The following is a 14991-nucleotide window of genomic DNA, read 5'->3' on the forward strand; positions in this document are numbered from 1 at the left end:
GGAAAGAAGGGGACAGGCTCTTAAGCAGGGTCTTGTGTGACAGGACGAAGCGAAGTGGTTTCAAACGAAAAGAGGGGAGATTCAGATGGGACATAAGGAAGGTTTCTACATTCAGGGTGGTGAGGCGCTGGCACGGGTTGCCCAGAGAAGTGGTGGATGCCCTCGTTTTTCACAGATGATCGCTGCCCGAGGAGCAGGGACGGCGTGAGGACGGCAAACCCAGCACCACAACACGGCGCCTCGCGCCCTCCGCACCCCGCCCGCTCTCTGCTCCGCGGCCAGGCGGGGCGGGGCGGGATGCCGCTGGGGCCGGGCCTCGGGCCCTGCTGGGCCGGAGACGGCGGGGGAAGGGAAGCAGGGATGTTTCTGCGCTGTGTGTAAGGCTGCGTCCGTAAGTACAGCGCTCGGGCCCAGCGCCACGCAGTCTGGCTGTAAAGGAAGGCCCCGGCGTGTGGTTACGGCATTCTGAAGGGGATATGTTAGATTAGTAACTGAAAGAAGGACAACGTCTGCCGCGGCGGGGCTTTAACCGGGAAGTGGATGCAGAAGGCTTTCCTGTTGGCTGTTACTTGCTGTAACAAACGGATCGAGTGCCCTCAGTAAGGACACGAAGCTGGAGGAAGCAGCCGTCTGCCTGACGGCGGGAAGGCCCTACCGAGGGACGTGGGCAGGCTGGAAGTCAATTGCATGAGCTTCAAGAAGGCCAAGTGCGAGTCCTGCACATTGGTCACAGCAACCCCTTGCAGTGCTGCAGGCTTGGAGCGGAGTGACTACAAACAGGTCTGAGGGTGTTGGTTGGCAGCCAGCCGAACAGGAGCCAGCAGTGTGCCCAGGGAAACAAGAAGGCCAGCGGCATCCTGGCTTACATCAGAAATACTGCAGCCAGCAGGAGCAGGGAGGAGTCCGTCCATACTCAGTCCCTCTGTACTCAGCTCTGGTGTATGGCAGCTGTTGGGTCACAGCCTGAACCGGTGATTGAGCACCTGGTGAAGGGGCTTGGCCAACACTGGGAGCACAGATGCAAGTAATTCACTTGTGTGACTGGAAGGGGTGGACCCCTAATCACTTTCAAGGGCTGGCAGCTGAAGGGAAAGCATCTCCGCTTGGAGATTGTCTCCTTTGGGAGTATTTCAGGGAGCCCTAATGCTTAGAAAGGGTTCAGCTGTTTCTTTTTGTTACTGAATTGTGACCAGTATCTTTCTTAGGTGATTTGAGAACTTGTCAGTGGCAGCTATGTCCTCTTATACTTTATACAGTATGTCTCGTGAGGCTGTGTCTTGAGTACTGTGTTCAGTTTTTGGCTCCTTGCTACAAGAAAGTCTTTGGAACCCTGGTCTCTATGCAGAAGAGGGCAGTGGAGCTGTGGAAGGTGTAGAGGACGAGTGTTACAAAGAGTGGCTGAAGGAACTAGAATTCCGTAGTCTGGAGAAGACTAAGAGAAGTCGGGAATATTTACTGTTCTCTGCAACTCCCTGAAAGCAGGCTGTGATAAAGTGAGGGTGAGGGTCAGCTTCTTTTCCTCGGTAACTGCTATAGGACAGGAGGTGATGATCTCAAGTTGTGCCAGAGGAGGTTTGGGTTGGATTTTAGAGGAAATCTCTTCTCAGAAAGAGCAGTGAGGTGGTGGATTGAGCTGCACAGGGAGATGCTGAAGTCATCTCTAGAGGTTTTCAAAAGATGTGTAGATGTGGCACTGAGGAATATGGTTACTGGAAATGGCAAGGATGGGTTGATGGTTGTCTCCTCTATCTGTGTGCAGCTGCAGCTCCTTGGGCCAGCTGTGGCTCGAACACTGACTCAGTTTGCAGCTCCTATTATTTTTCTCTGTTGGATCTCATCTAATTAACAAGTCTGAATTAATGTTGGTGTAGTGAACAAAAAAAAAAAAGACTAATATTTATTAATATTTAAAGGTTAGATCAGAACTATTATTTGACTTCTGGCACATGCTGAAACAAAGATTAAACTTTTGGTCTTAGGAATTGGTGTTAAATATTGCTTTTGGAAATCAACTGTTGGGAAAAGCCCTGAACTTTTTAAGGCATGCAGTCTGTACACAGTTCACCAAAGGACCTTGGTGGCAACAAGGCATGTAGAACAGACAGCAGTGCGCTTCAGGGAGAGAAATAGCTAAAATCAGCACCTTCAAAACTAAGTTCATAGAATGGCCTGGGTTGAAAAGGACCATAGTGATCACAGAGTTTGAACCCCCCTGCTATGTGCAGGGTCACCAACCTCTAAGCCAGGCTGCCCAGAGCTGCGTCCAGCCTGGCCTTGAATGCTTGCAGGGATGGGGCATCCACAGCCCTCCTTGTGCAACCTGTTCCAGTGCGTCACCACCCTCTGTGTGGAAAACTTCCTCCTAATATCCAACCTAAACCTCCCCTGTCTCAGTTTAAAACCATTCCCCCTTACCCTATCACTATCCACCCTTGTAAACAGATGTATCCCCTCCTGTTTATATGCTCCTTTCAAATACTGGAAGGCCACAGCGAGGTCTGCCAGGAAGCCTTCTCTTGTCCAAGATAAACAGTTAATGAACACCAAACTACAGTGGCGTAGCTGAACTTCAGGGTGATGATTCCTTTGTTTACCCACTTTCATCACTCTGGGGTTCTGTTTTTTCTGATGGAAGAGCCACAGCTGTTGCTACCATAAGCATCTTTCCAAAGGCATGTCGCCCATTCATTTATTCTCCTTATGAGATTGGGAGAAGAAATGGATTGAAATTATTTAGGAGCTGTTAGATTCAAAGGGAGAATGGGTAGTGAATCACTCTAATAAAAAGAGAAAAGAATAAAGCTTTAAAGCTTGTCAGTTATGTGGCAGCTACCTGTCTGAGGTCTATTTTATTCCTTAAACTTTGTTCTGGAGAGCTTTTTTTTCTCCTATGCTGTGAGCATCTTCATTTTGAGAACGTTAGCAGGCTTGTGCTTATTTTCTAGTATTCTAGACAAAATTTAATCTAACTAAGGAGAGTTTGCTTTTTTGAGAGGTGGGAGGTTTAATCTAAGAAAAACAAAATCTGTTTTAAAAATCACCTTTGTTTTCATGAATGACTGAATTCAAGTGTTACCTGTAATTCATTGCATTCAAACTCAAAAGGAATGCTCATCAAAATTCATTGGCAGTGCTTGATGGTAATTGTTACTGTATGCTTACAGATTTTAATGATGCGTTACTTTGATCAGCAGTAGTGCTTTCAAGGGTGTTGCATTGATGTAACATATTAAGTAGTTATTCCATCCCCCTGTTTTGGTGGCTAAATAGGATTTGAGCTGAGCTATAGTGTTTGTCCACGTGTTCCCCATAGCTGTAAATAATTCAGTTGTTCTTCCTGTGTAACTGAAATTGCAATATGCTTTTATTCTGTTTTTATTTGTAGTGTTACACCATGACTACTACCTCATCAGATGGCTCTGGTGACTGTGAAAAGCAGCAGAAGGAATTGAGCCAGAGTTATGCTAGCTCTGTCCTCGACTATTCAGAAGACACCTGGGAACCCTTCAGTGAGGAAGAAATAGCCTCCTGCTGGCATGAGAGCAAATCATCTGAACTGTACTGTTCCACAGAAGATGCAGAGCATTCTGGTTTGTTGGATCCAGGGGAAAGCATGTTGTGGTTGGCAGGCCAAAGTCATACAGGTATGGAGAGCTTACCATACTTCAGACCTATCACAGCTTTAGATCTGGGCACTGGACACTTGAATTTGCAAAAAAATGTGAAAACTGAATGGAGTGTAGCCTTGGAGATCAGTGCTTAAAAAAGCTGAAAAAGATTATTGTTGCTATGACGTCTTATTCATGCTACATTTCTATAATTGAACAGTGTCTAATGGATTAGACTGAACAGTTTGGCTTGTAAAAATTAGTTTTTACCAATGATGGGGTTTATTAAACCTTTTTTTCTGGATATACAACATTTTGAAATGGTTCCATGTCTAACCATTGAAATCCTTGTTTTTGCCATCCAGAAGCATGTGCTTTGTTTGCGGAGGTGCTTTTAGTAAGTGCTACCACTTTGTATCTTCATGAGGTTAATATGCCATGAAATTATGGAGTTGTCTGAGTGCTACTTGTTAAATAAAAAACCAGGGAATAATGCACAGAAAAAATATTTTGTGAAGTTGATAGTTTTCTGCAGTTGATACCTTATAGAGAGCAGCATATATAAATAACTCTGTAAAACCTATACGCTGATGTCTCTGTTACCTTCTATAAGCCTACTGAATTTGCTATTGCTATCCTGAAAACAGATTAGAGAAGACAGCCAGTGTCTGGAGCCATGCCTTACGTACCTCTCTGTCAGTGGCACTGATTTTTCAGACTGCTTCAGTCTTTCATCTTTTCCAGATTCAGTTCACCTATGCTCCCATGAGTATTTGTGCTGCCACAAAAGAAGGGCCTACATGGGCCTTGATCGAGGTGAAGTTAGCACTGCAGACAAGATGGAATGTGCCACTCTCTTCTTTCCAGCTTATCCTGTAATCTTTCGGTGGAGTGATTAGAAATGAGCAGTGAGATATACTTCAATGGGACAGAAACTTCCTTGGTATTTCAGCCTGAAGTTGTTGATATAAATGGTAAAGTCCTGTGGCTCGAGGCTTCTTTTTCAACACTGGGGAAAACTCAGCCATATTCTAGTGAAGAATTTGCCTCTTGGTTTAGTGGTCTTGAGGTTTTTTTGTTTTGTTTTGTTTTTTGTTTTTTACAATATATGATCAAATATCTTTTTTTTTCCATTGTAGAAGAGCAGTCTGAAGTAGTTGATTCTGCAGCTGCAGAAAGAGATTTCATTGGAAAGTTGATTGATGTCCTAAAAAATAAGGAAGCTGGCATTAAACAAGATAAATTCGTCATCGAAACTCAAGCTGGTGAGTTCACTAACTTAGGTAGAGTTGATAATTCTTCTTTTGACAGAAGAAGGGGAACAGAATTCTTAGCTAGACTAAAAAGTCATGTATAAGCTATTAAAGATAAGCCAGGTAATTAACCAGACTCAATTAGCCAGGTATATAAAGCTTCTCTTTTCTGCTTTCTTGGAAGAAAAAAACAAAACAGTTTGTCTGCTGTAACACATAGGTTTGCTGCTCCTGATGCAGAGACGTTTTACTGCTTATGTGTTATTACAAGGTGTGGATAAATCTGCAGAAATTTAAAGCAGGGATAACTTTTCTTGAACTGTAAAATCTCAATTTTACTGGGCTGTTTTTTTTCTCTCCAGCTGTATAGGTGCTGGGCTGTGTTTTCTCTTTAAAAATAAACATGCTTTCAGAACAGGTGAAATGTTTTCACCCTGCAGACAGTCTGTGTTAATTATTGAATCGCCGGTTGGCTATGGTTAACATAGGTTGCTCCTAAAGTAATGCCTCCTATTTATTTCCATGGAAATGACAACAGATACAAAGACCACAATCACACTATCTAGTAGAGCTAATTTTCAGCTACCAAACAGTTTTTTAGTAAGTCACCAGCGTTAGCTAATTCATGCAGGGGAGCTAACTGTGATGCTCTTTATTTCATGTTGTCACAGTTATGCGTGACTGTCTTTGTGTTGCTACTGCTGAAATGAAGCACCCACTCCTCACTGTGTTGACATCCTCTGTTTGGTCTCTGTAAATCTTCAGCAAGCATCAGTGAATGTCAGTGAGTGCAGTTTTTTCCACAGAGGAATTCAGTGACACACCTTGGTTTCATATGCACTTCCATGTCAGATGCCGTTCTCTCACGCTGCCCCTCTGCTGTCATCTGTCACACAGCAACAGAATGTGATGGAACATTGATGGGAAGGCTCAACCTTTACTGCCATACCACCAATATCTTATTGTTGATGTCATGGGCCAACGTAATAAAATAGGAGGCCTTACTCACAGAGAAGCCCTCAGAGTCTCTTTTCTAAGCTGCAGGAGGCAGCAGGGCTCCAGCTTTGGGAAGAACAATAGAACAACTTCAACCAACACAATGATGTAGTGTGTGGAGGAGGAGTGGGGAAGAGAGGAAAGGAGGAGGCTTTTTGCATGCACTGGTTATGCAAGGAAATGTGAGAGCAGATGGTGGGATGGAAGTACTGCTCAAATCTCTCTAAAAAGTGGGTCAGAGATACTATTTTTAATTAAAAAAAAAAAAAAAAAAGAGCAAGAAAGTTGTGGTTGAGCAAGAAAAATAATTGAAGCAGGGTATCTTCCTTTGCATGTATGTGGGGAAAAATATCCAAAGTTTTGTAGGTCTGCTCTAAGACTGATAAACCAGGTGCAGGTACTCTGCATAGAAGCATCCTGAAACTCCCCATACACCACAGGGGAACGTGCCCTGAGATCATTCTTACGCTTCTCTTAATTGCATAGCTCATTCACAACAGTGGTGACTCAGTGTTATGAGTTCCTAAGTCATCTTCAGCTTTTATCTTTCTATTATTGGGTTTCTTCATGGAGTCAAGTGTAAAGACAAGTAATGTACATTATTTTTAGTAGTGAGGCCTCTCCTGGTGAGCTGTGCTGAGATAATCTTCCTAAAATATCTCAGAGTCTCATGATCATTTGATCGATAGGGGAACTGAAGAGAACCTGCTGAACTCAGATTCATTTAACAAATTATAAACAGCAATGTAGCATTAGGAATGTTTTAGGTCTCTACAGGGTTTTCCTTGAAAATTGATTGGCAAGACTTCATCCTCTGAATTCTGCTCAAAGAAACGTTCTGTCTTCAGCTTATGGGCTGTGGGCAGGTATAGGCAGGCTGGTGGCTGAGTCTTAGCTTGAGGTGATGTGTAAAATGATGCATTGCTCTCTATCTGTGCTCTCCCTGATCATCGAAGTAGTTCAGCACTCTGGGTACAACGTGCCTCCTCGCTCTGTCAATATGAAGGTTTGTGCTTAAGCTTCATTTGTATGAAAACAATGCTGGCACGCAGTGGACAGATTATCCCCAAATTATCATCATCGATATTTAGTCTACTTTTATTAGAAAAACAAAGTACACAGCTAACATACATACAGAATAAGCACAGCAGCTTCGGTATGCTGATACCCATGGATGTCTCCTCTTCTTTGACTTAATTCAGCACTCAGTAGGCTCTGAGCCCTTATTATTTTATCAACTTGGTGTCGTCTAAAGCATAATAGAAAATGAGATCTCCTAGAGCTCGGCTGCTGCACAGTTAATTCCCCTCTGTAAATTTAGCAAAATGAATGCTGTATGCACTGAATATGCATGTCACTTTTGAATTCATCTATGGGTAATAAAGCAAGAGTTTTTGTATCTTACTATTAATACAGTTAAATGAGGAAAATCTTGCTTTGCATATAGGAATGCCCTGGAACATCAGTCTTGTTTTGCTAGATTTATTTATGGCTTAAAAGAAGGAAAACCTTGATGCTTGCATCAGGAGAAGTGAGGAAGTTTTTACTGTAACTGTTGCTTTCTCTTCCTTGGACCTTTACTTCAGTTGTGTAGCAGTTAGTTGTTAGTAAAATGCATCAAAAAACCCCACCCTATTCTTCTAAGTCTCCAAGTCTCTCAATTATTCTGAAGACAGTTAATCAACTTTGATATTTACTACAGGAAACCACAGTTGTGGTTCATGTATGTCTGAAAGTTCAGGTGGGGCTTTTCAACAGCTTGGCTTGTGCTCCTATTGAGAGATTCACACTTAAATTAGCTTGTAAGATGTTTGTGTGTTATTTAGAGGTACAGAAATGTTTGAGCAGAACTAGGCAGCTCTGTGGCTGAAATACTAAAATGCAAGATGTCAGTCAATTTTGACAACTTAAAGTACTCTGCTTATTGTGGTACTGGTATCAACACTGGGAAATCTAAAGGTAAGAAAGTCTAAGGTAGATACAAATAGCTGCAGTTTGTGGTGTTTGGGTGAAAGGTGCTGGCATGTGTGCATAGGTGAGTGCACTGAGGGAAGCATAAGGATTTGTTTTTCTGTATTAATTTTTGCCAGTTGCCCAGCTACTTCTTTGAGTAGATCTAGTGTGTGCGTGCTTCGTGAACAAATTTCCAAGTGTCCTAGTGTGTAAATTGGCTCAGCAAATAGTGTAAGTAAAATAGTGAAATAGAATCACACAGAATCACAGAATCACCCGGGTTGGAAGGGACCTCAAGGATCATGTAGTTCCAACCCCCCTGCCTAGCAGGGCCACCAAACACACACATTCAGATCAGGTTGCCCAGGACCCCGTCCAACCTGGCCTTGAACACGTCCAAGGACGGGGCATCCACAACCTCCCTGGGCAGCCCATTCCAGGGCCTAACCACTCTCCTTGTGAAGAACTTCCCCCTAACATCCAACCTAAATCTTCCCTCCTTCAACTTGGATCCATTTCCCCTAGTCCTGCTGTTGTCAGTCCTTTTGAAGAGTTTACTCCCCTCCTGGGTGTAGGTTCCCTTCAGGTATTGATAGGCTGCAATGAGGTCACCCCGCAGCCTTCTCTTCTCCAGGCTGAAATAGTAAAAGTATTTGTTAAAGTAGTGGTAGTTGCCTATAAAAACTGAGGAAGCTGTAACTATTGTGTTTGCAGGAGGGAGCAGGTACCCATTGGTCTTTGTTGGCTCGTTTTTAATCCTGTGCTTGTTGGCACTTCATCTTCCTGCTTGGTAACATGCACAAGGTGTGGGAATCCAGCAGGCTGAGGCCCTGGCATTTCAGAGTTATATCTTTTCATCCAACAATGTGTTAGAAAGCTTTGCTATTCAGTAGTAAAATAGCATTGATACAGGCCAAATGGGGAAATTCCAACCAGCAGCGTCCATGTGGGAATTGAGAAAGAGTTTCTCCTGAGAAATATGAATTCTGTGAGATTTTGTTGTTGGCTCTTATAACGATTGTTGAGTGGAAACTGAGGAAATCCTGCACTGTGCAGGAGAACATAATTGGCTTTGAATTCATGTTTCTGTTAAATAGCTTGGTTTATCAGATGGCTTATTATCAGTGTTATGCTATCTGAACAAATCTTTTGAAACTTATGCTTGCTGATTGGGCCAGCAGTGTGTTAATCTGAATTGCTGTACTCTATCACATGAATGCAATTTAGATAATTATGAGGATGTTATCTTGTCGATCTTACTGAGTAGTAATCAGTTACTGACTTTCACAATTATCTCTCCTTTATCCATTCCACATTTTTTCTTGTAGTAGAAGATGGTAGGCATATTGTTGTTATTATGCTTTAGGTTTTTTCTACTTAATCAAAATTAGGCATCAAAGATAAAGGAAACCCAGGGAAACAGTAGGTTTCTTTCTTTTTTTTTTTTTTCCTCCATCACTTCTGTAGATTTAAAACCTTATCCTTAAAAATGTAGTTGCATACAGGAAGTAAAATCTATGTAGGTCATTTAGTTATAAGGCACGTGCCAGGTTTTATTATGCAGATGTGGAGATTATTTTATCTCCAGTGGTGAGATACTGACTGCTTTTATCAGAGCAGCTTGTTGGTTCAGTTTGTGCTTTACTTTCTAAACAGCCTGTGCTTTGTTAGCCTGTGTCTGTGTGATACATGGTTCTCATTTGATGTCTGTTCTGGTGTCTGGTTTTGTTCTTCTTAACACCTATCCCTTCCTTATCCTTAAGGAAGATGGTATGGAATGCACGACTGGGGGCAATGAAGCATCAGCAAAGCATGCTTCTGGAACAGTAATTGGCATTGGCAGGTATTCTCAATAGACAGATATACAATGACATTTAAATCTGCCACCATGAATGGAGATTGAGCATTCAAGCATGTCTAGTCCAAAGATGGAAAAGAGAGAAAGACAAGAAATGGAACTGAAAACCAACTGGTTTCAACATGGGTCCTGTTGCATAAATCTCACTTCCTTCAGCGGAAGAACAGACAAACCTCTTTTACCTAGAAGAAAATCTGAAAGTCTAAATAGTTATTATGCAGTTAAAATACTCTTCTTTTTAATTCTGCTCCCTGAATTTAACTGTGTGCTTACTTCTCTTACCACTTTTGGTTCTTATTTCTGTAAAATTGTAGTCCTGGATCTTTGAACATTTCTATTCCCTTGGAGTTTATTTACTGATAAAGTTTAAATCTTCCTCTTCTCTTTGCTGGCGTCTCTTCTAATGTCTGTAGGTGTCTATGAGCAAATGGGTGGATGCCTGGCAGCACAATTAATGTGTGCATTATTAGAAACCAGTTCTTCATTCAAGTGCACTTCGATGTGTCAGAAGAAACTTCACGGAATGAGTTAGTCTGGTATTAAATTGTCACAAAGTATTCAGCAGCCCCATGTATTTTACTTGGGCATTGAAGTTCTCAAGTTAGTATTTTTAATTGATTTTTTTTTTTTTACCATCACAGTAATGTGTTCATTTTTTTATTCAATCTCTGTGCAACATAGGTGAATACGTATCTGTTTTTTAATATAGTTAAACCAAATACTGGTGCATGTCTTACATGGTTTTGCAAGGAAGATGATCTGATGGTGTTTACCTGTGCAAACTTTCACGATCCTCCCCAAGGAAAAAAAAATATTAAATTGCATTTTACAGTACCAGTAGTTCTTATTCATCCATCTATGAAGTATCACTGTGTCGTTAGTGAATTCGATACACCAGCTTGTAAAGAGGAATAAATTGCTGTATGATGATTGATTTTTGAACTGTGACAGTTGCACTTAAATCACACATTTTCCATGTCCATAAGGCAAAGCTTACTGATTTCCACTCTGCTTAGTCTTAACTGTGGATCCACTTAATCTTCATAAGGATTGAGTGCATTTCTGAAGACATGCCTGGCTTCCTTATGAAATTCCACTGCCGTGGCTTGCCTGCTTCAGGTGCCATTAATCACAGCATTTTTAGGAAGTGTTTTATGTTTATGTTGTTCATTGTTGTAAAGACTTGTGTTATGGTTATGCCAAGGTGCATTTAAGTACAGTTTAAGTACATTTAATGAGTTTAATGACAGTGTGCTGGTTGTCACAGAGGCACCCTGAAATACGCAGTGCTTGTCCAGAAAAAGTAAAATTGAATCTAAGGAAAATTACTGACAATGAGTGGAACATGTAATAAGGAAAGACTGCTTAAGTGGTGTACTCTGCGTTTGAGTATTTAAGTCAAAACAAACCGCATTTGTAGTATTATGGTCTGCCTTCCTTTTGGCTGTCAGAGTGCAGCCCTGAAAAGGGAGTACTGTGTTAGCATTAGCTATATGCAGAGGCATCCATCAGACTTCTAGTAATGATTACTGTATTTGTTTGGTTCCCTTGCTTCTCATTTCATTATAGACAGTCAAATATTTCACCGGGCTTCAGAAGTTGCATATAAAAAAACGAAATTAGCGTTATAAAGGTAGAGAAATAGAATTCCCTCTTTAAATGGTTGAAAAAGTGGTATCTCTTAAGATCACGCAGTACAGCCCAGCGTCGTTACGTGCTTAAGCTCATGAAATAATGAAATTGCAACATCAAAAAGCTTACTCGTGTTGGTTTCTGTATTGATTGGCTCTGTTGAAACAAGTGGAAAATCTTCCTCAAAGCATTGTGTGAAGTTTTAAATCCATCCTTGAATGCCCATCTGAAATGAAGTCTGTTTATTATTACACGTCATTGGCAAGGGAGGAGATAAGAGTGAAAGATCTTGTTTAAACAAGGTCATATTAAAGTTTCTTAAAGGATCATTGAAGCCTGAGAGGAAAATACTTTTAAAATAATTGCATTTCCTCAGGAAAACAAAACAAAACAACAAAAAAACCCCCATAACTATGGGTTGTTTGAATCGTTTTCCAGAGTTCCTGCAATAGCCTCTGATTCAATACTTGAAAAGTAGTACTAGATTTACTAATAACTTTATGCAGTACCATTAGGTGGTATAAATCTTTAGGGTTCTTATCTTTTCTCTTTGGAGACTATTCAGAGGCATCTGTTATGTAAGTGCCTGCAGTTGTTATCCAGATTCTGGTTTAAATTGTTATTACTGTTATTACAGTCATTGCTTCCAGGCTTGACATTGGGTTTGTTTTTTATTAAATAGATAATATGAGGTTTCACAGATAGAAGACCAGTAATTCTCTTCCTCTGTTGTAATAATTGACACTTTGTTTTGTTAACAGAAGTTACTGAGTTATCAGAGGAAGAACTGGATGCTCTCCAGTCTTTTTGCATCATTAAGATAAGGAGGGTGCTGCAGGAGCTGATCTCTGAACAGGCAAGTGGTGGCAAGTCAAGAAAGCAGCAGCGTGGGTTCACATCAAAGGCATCAGAGGCAAGTGACTTGAACTGCATTGTTCCCCATCAGCTGATGAACAGAATCCGTCTCAAAAACATCCAGGAGACCATTAAACAGGTACTGCGTGTGATGGTAACAGTGGTGGTGATTTGGGATGATCAGTTACTGCAGTCCACTGTATGCCCCAGAAGCCTTGTTTTTTGGTTACATTTGCACTTGTTATTTATGGAAGTATTCTGTATATTGCTAGATTATGTAGCCTTGTTAGCTCTAGTATTGAAAGTATTTCAAAAGGCAGAAGCCACCCCTTGCCCTCAGCTTTCCTCCCTTTAGATATTAGTAATATTGAAAATTAAAGCATGTCCAATAGGAACTTGGTTTCCTCAGTTCCTTTATTAAAAATCATTTACATCATCTTTATACAGTTTGATGCACTTTTCTTTTTCACCAGCCCAGTGTATTCTCCCCTCTGTCATAGGCAGATAGGCATTCTGACACAACTCTTCAACTCGGCATCTGCCCAGAGGGTTGAGGCTGGTAGTATTTGGCAGCGATACTTGCATTCTCACTTTGTGCATGTAGATGGATTGGAATATGTGCTTATAGCAGTCATCACCTACAGATGCCTTTACTCATAAATCTGGGCTTTGGCAAATGCCTGTGCCTTGCTTGAAATTGGTACAGAATGTCTGTATTTGCCAAAGTGCTTCTGATTTAAAAAAAAAAAAAAAAAAGCTTTGAATATCAATTATGGTCATTTATTTTGCTTTCATTCTATCATATGTGCTGGTTTTAATATGTTGCCATACAGCATAGCAAAAGTGACTGACGTATTACTCTGTTAGCTGGGTGAGCAGGATAGAATACTTTTAAGTCAGTTCTGGCATAATGATTCTTTGATGCTACCTGCTGAAATCTCAACCAAAATAAATAAGCAACCTACATTCTTTTATTCTATTAGCATTAATCAACCCACCATTCTGTAGAATTCTTGTTGCCTTTTCATTTGCACTACAGTGTAATAATGCATTTTTTAAGGAAAGTGAATTTGATTGCTATGTCTACTTCTGTGTTTATACCACCATGTGATAGCACTTTTATGCAGAGGAAGAGAAATCAAGTTAGAATACAGAGGCTTGAGATGTGGGACTGATTGCACTGCTCTTGCAGTAATGCCTTAGGCCGATATAATAAGATGGAATCTCTGTAAATAAAATCAGATAAAAATTATTGATTATTCATAAACATATTGGGATTTGTGTAATGTTATTAAATATGCTCAAGGTTTCATGGAGAATAAACTAACAAATTAGTCCCGTTTATTTTTACAAAGAGAACTGCTAATAAAATTTTGTTTGTATTCTGCTTTAGAGTTGCATGTAGATATTTGAACCAATTGCTTCAGAATTTATTTTCCTCTTAAAATTTGTAGAGATATCGTAACCTCCATGGCTTGTACTTGAGGCCTTGTGTTTATTATCAAAGAGGTTCTCAACAACAGCTTTGTTACAGACAGGCTCTTGCATTGGCGGAATTATTGCTGATTAACAATTGCTGTTACTCAGTTGTGATGATCAAGTCTTTGTACTCTTAGCTTGCTGAAAACATGGGATAAAACACATTCATTTAATTTAATTGAGCCTTCAGGAATTAATATATTAGCTGTTGTGGAAGGCTGGATATCATGCACAGACTAGCTCTCTGGAACATTAATTACTCATCAAGCAAGAGTAACTAATGGCTGATGGTTCTCCTAATGTATTTGACACTAACAAAGTATGCAGAGATTACACTGGTGAAATTGAAGTTAATCCACCCATGACTTATCTACTTAAAGCATTTTGTTGGCTGGTGTAACTGCTCACAGACGTTAATTTGCAGTCATAACTTTTTTTGACTATTATAGTTAAGGTAGAAGAAATCAGGACTGTGTACACAGCCTCAAGTGTCAGGGAAACTTTTCCTGTTACAGAAGAACTAGTGCAGTACAGTTCAGTACTGTGGTTCTGAGATACAGATAATTGTAAATGAAGCTGTCTATGTTATCAGTGCTGGAGAGGGCAATACGTAAGGAAAAGCAAATATATTTAGGGTGAAGGCTTTCAGACAGACTTATCAAGATGATTTAGTAACAAAGACTATGGAATTATTTACAGCTGCCTGCAAAAGAAAATATTTATCTTTAGATGCTGTCTATATCTGTATTTTTATTGATTATTTTTAATGGAGTAGCCATCTTGCTGGGACAGACACTGCTCATTGCATCAAAGTCTCATCCTTCAGGTGACAGAAGCTCAAGTGCACAAATCTTCACTGTGCCCTGACTGTAAGAAGAAGAAGGCAGAGCTAGCCAAAATTACTTTTCTCAGACAGAAGAAGATACTAATGGAAAGAGCTCTACTCCGCGAAAAATTGGAAGAACAGATTTACTCCAGAGTAAGCAAGTGTATCAGGTTTTTTTTTGGTAACACTTTGGTATTTACTATAACTAAAGAATTCTTAAGCCAGATTTTGCCCTAGTGTATAGTAATGTAATCAAATTGATCTGAATGCAGTACAGTTTGGAATGGAACTTGGCTCCATGTTGTTATGAAGCCATGAGGCTAGCATGCTGATCAAGTAATTTAAGCTTGCTTGATTTATATAAGCTGAAGGTCTTTTCCATGATGTCCTGCAAGTGTTTTGGGTACATTTTGATTAGTTGCCTGCAGTTTTTTTGATGGATTATCCAAAACAAAATGGCAAATAACAAAATGATGTAGGAGTTAGCTCTTCTCATTCTCGTCTTTCTCCAAATCCTTTGCCTTAAGAACT

At 40.5% G+C, this 14991-nt stretch overlaps 1 protein-coding gene across 6 annotated transcripts in view; it reads left to right on the top strand.

Annotated features, from left to right (window-relative positions):
• The first annotated feature begins 282 nt into the window (after positions 1–282).
• The window catches only part of CUNH8orf48 (chromosome unknown C8orf48 homolog), a 58946-nt gene continuing 44237 nt past the window's right edge, over positions 283–14991 (top strand). For 3 of the 6 annotated variants that reach the window (XR_008204130.1, XM_052672962.1, XM_052672961.1), the window contains exons 1-5: positions 283–375; positions 3386–3644; positions 4748–4873; positions 12062–12294; positions 14461–14613. Coding sequence is in view for 5 of the 6 variants with exons in the window: in XM_052672962.1 (XP_052528922.1) it covers positions 298–375; positions 3386–3644; positions 4748–4873; positions 12062–12294; positions 14461–14613 (849 nt within the window). In the remaining variant the exon portion in view is untranslated. Of the gene's footprint in view, positions 392–430; positions 600–1250; positions 1500–3385; positions 3645–4747; positions 4874–12061; positions 12295–14460; positions 14614–14991 lie in introns of those variants that run through there. The other 3 variants (XM_052672963.1, XM_052672964.1, XM_052672965.1) reach the window with 3 other exon arrangements.

Source organism: Tympanuchus pallidicinctus, unplaced genomic scaffold (genome assembly GCF_026119805.1).
Source record: "Tympanuchus pallidicinctus isolate F22 unplaced genomic scaffold, pur_lepc_1.0 scaffold13, whole genome shotgun sequence".
Taxonomy (NCBI): Eukaryota; Metazoa; Chordata; class Aves; order Galliformes; family Phasianidae; genus Tympanuchus; species Tympanuchus pallidicinctus.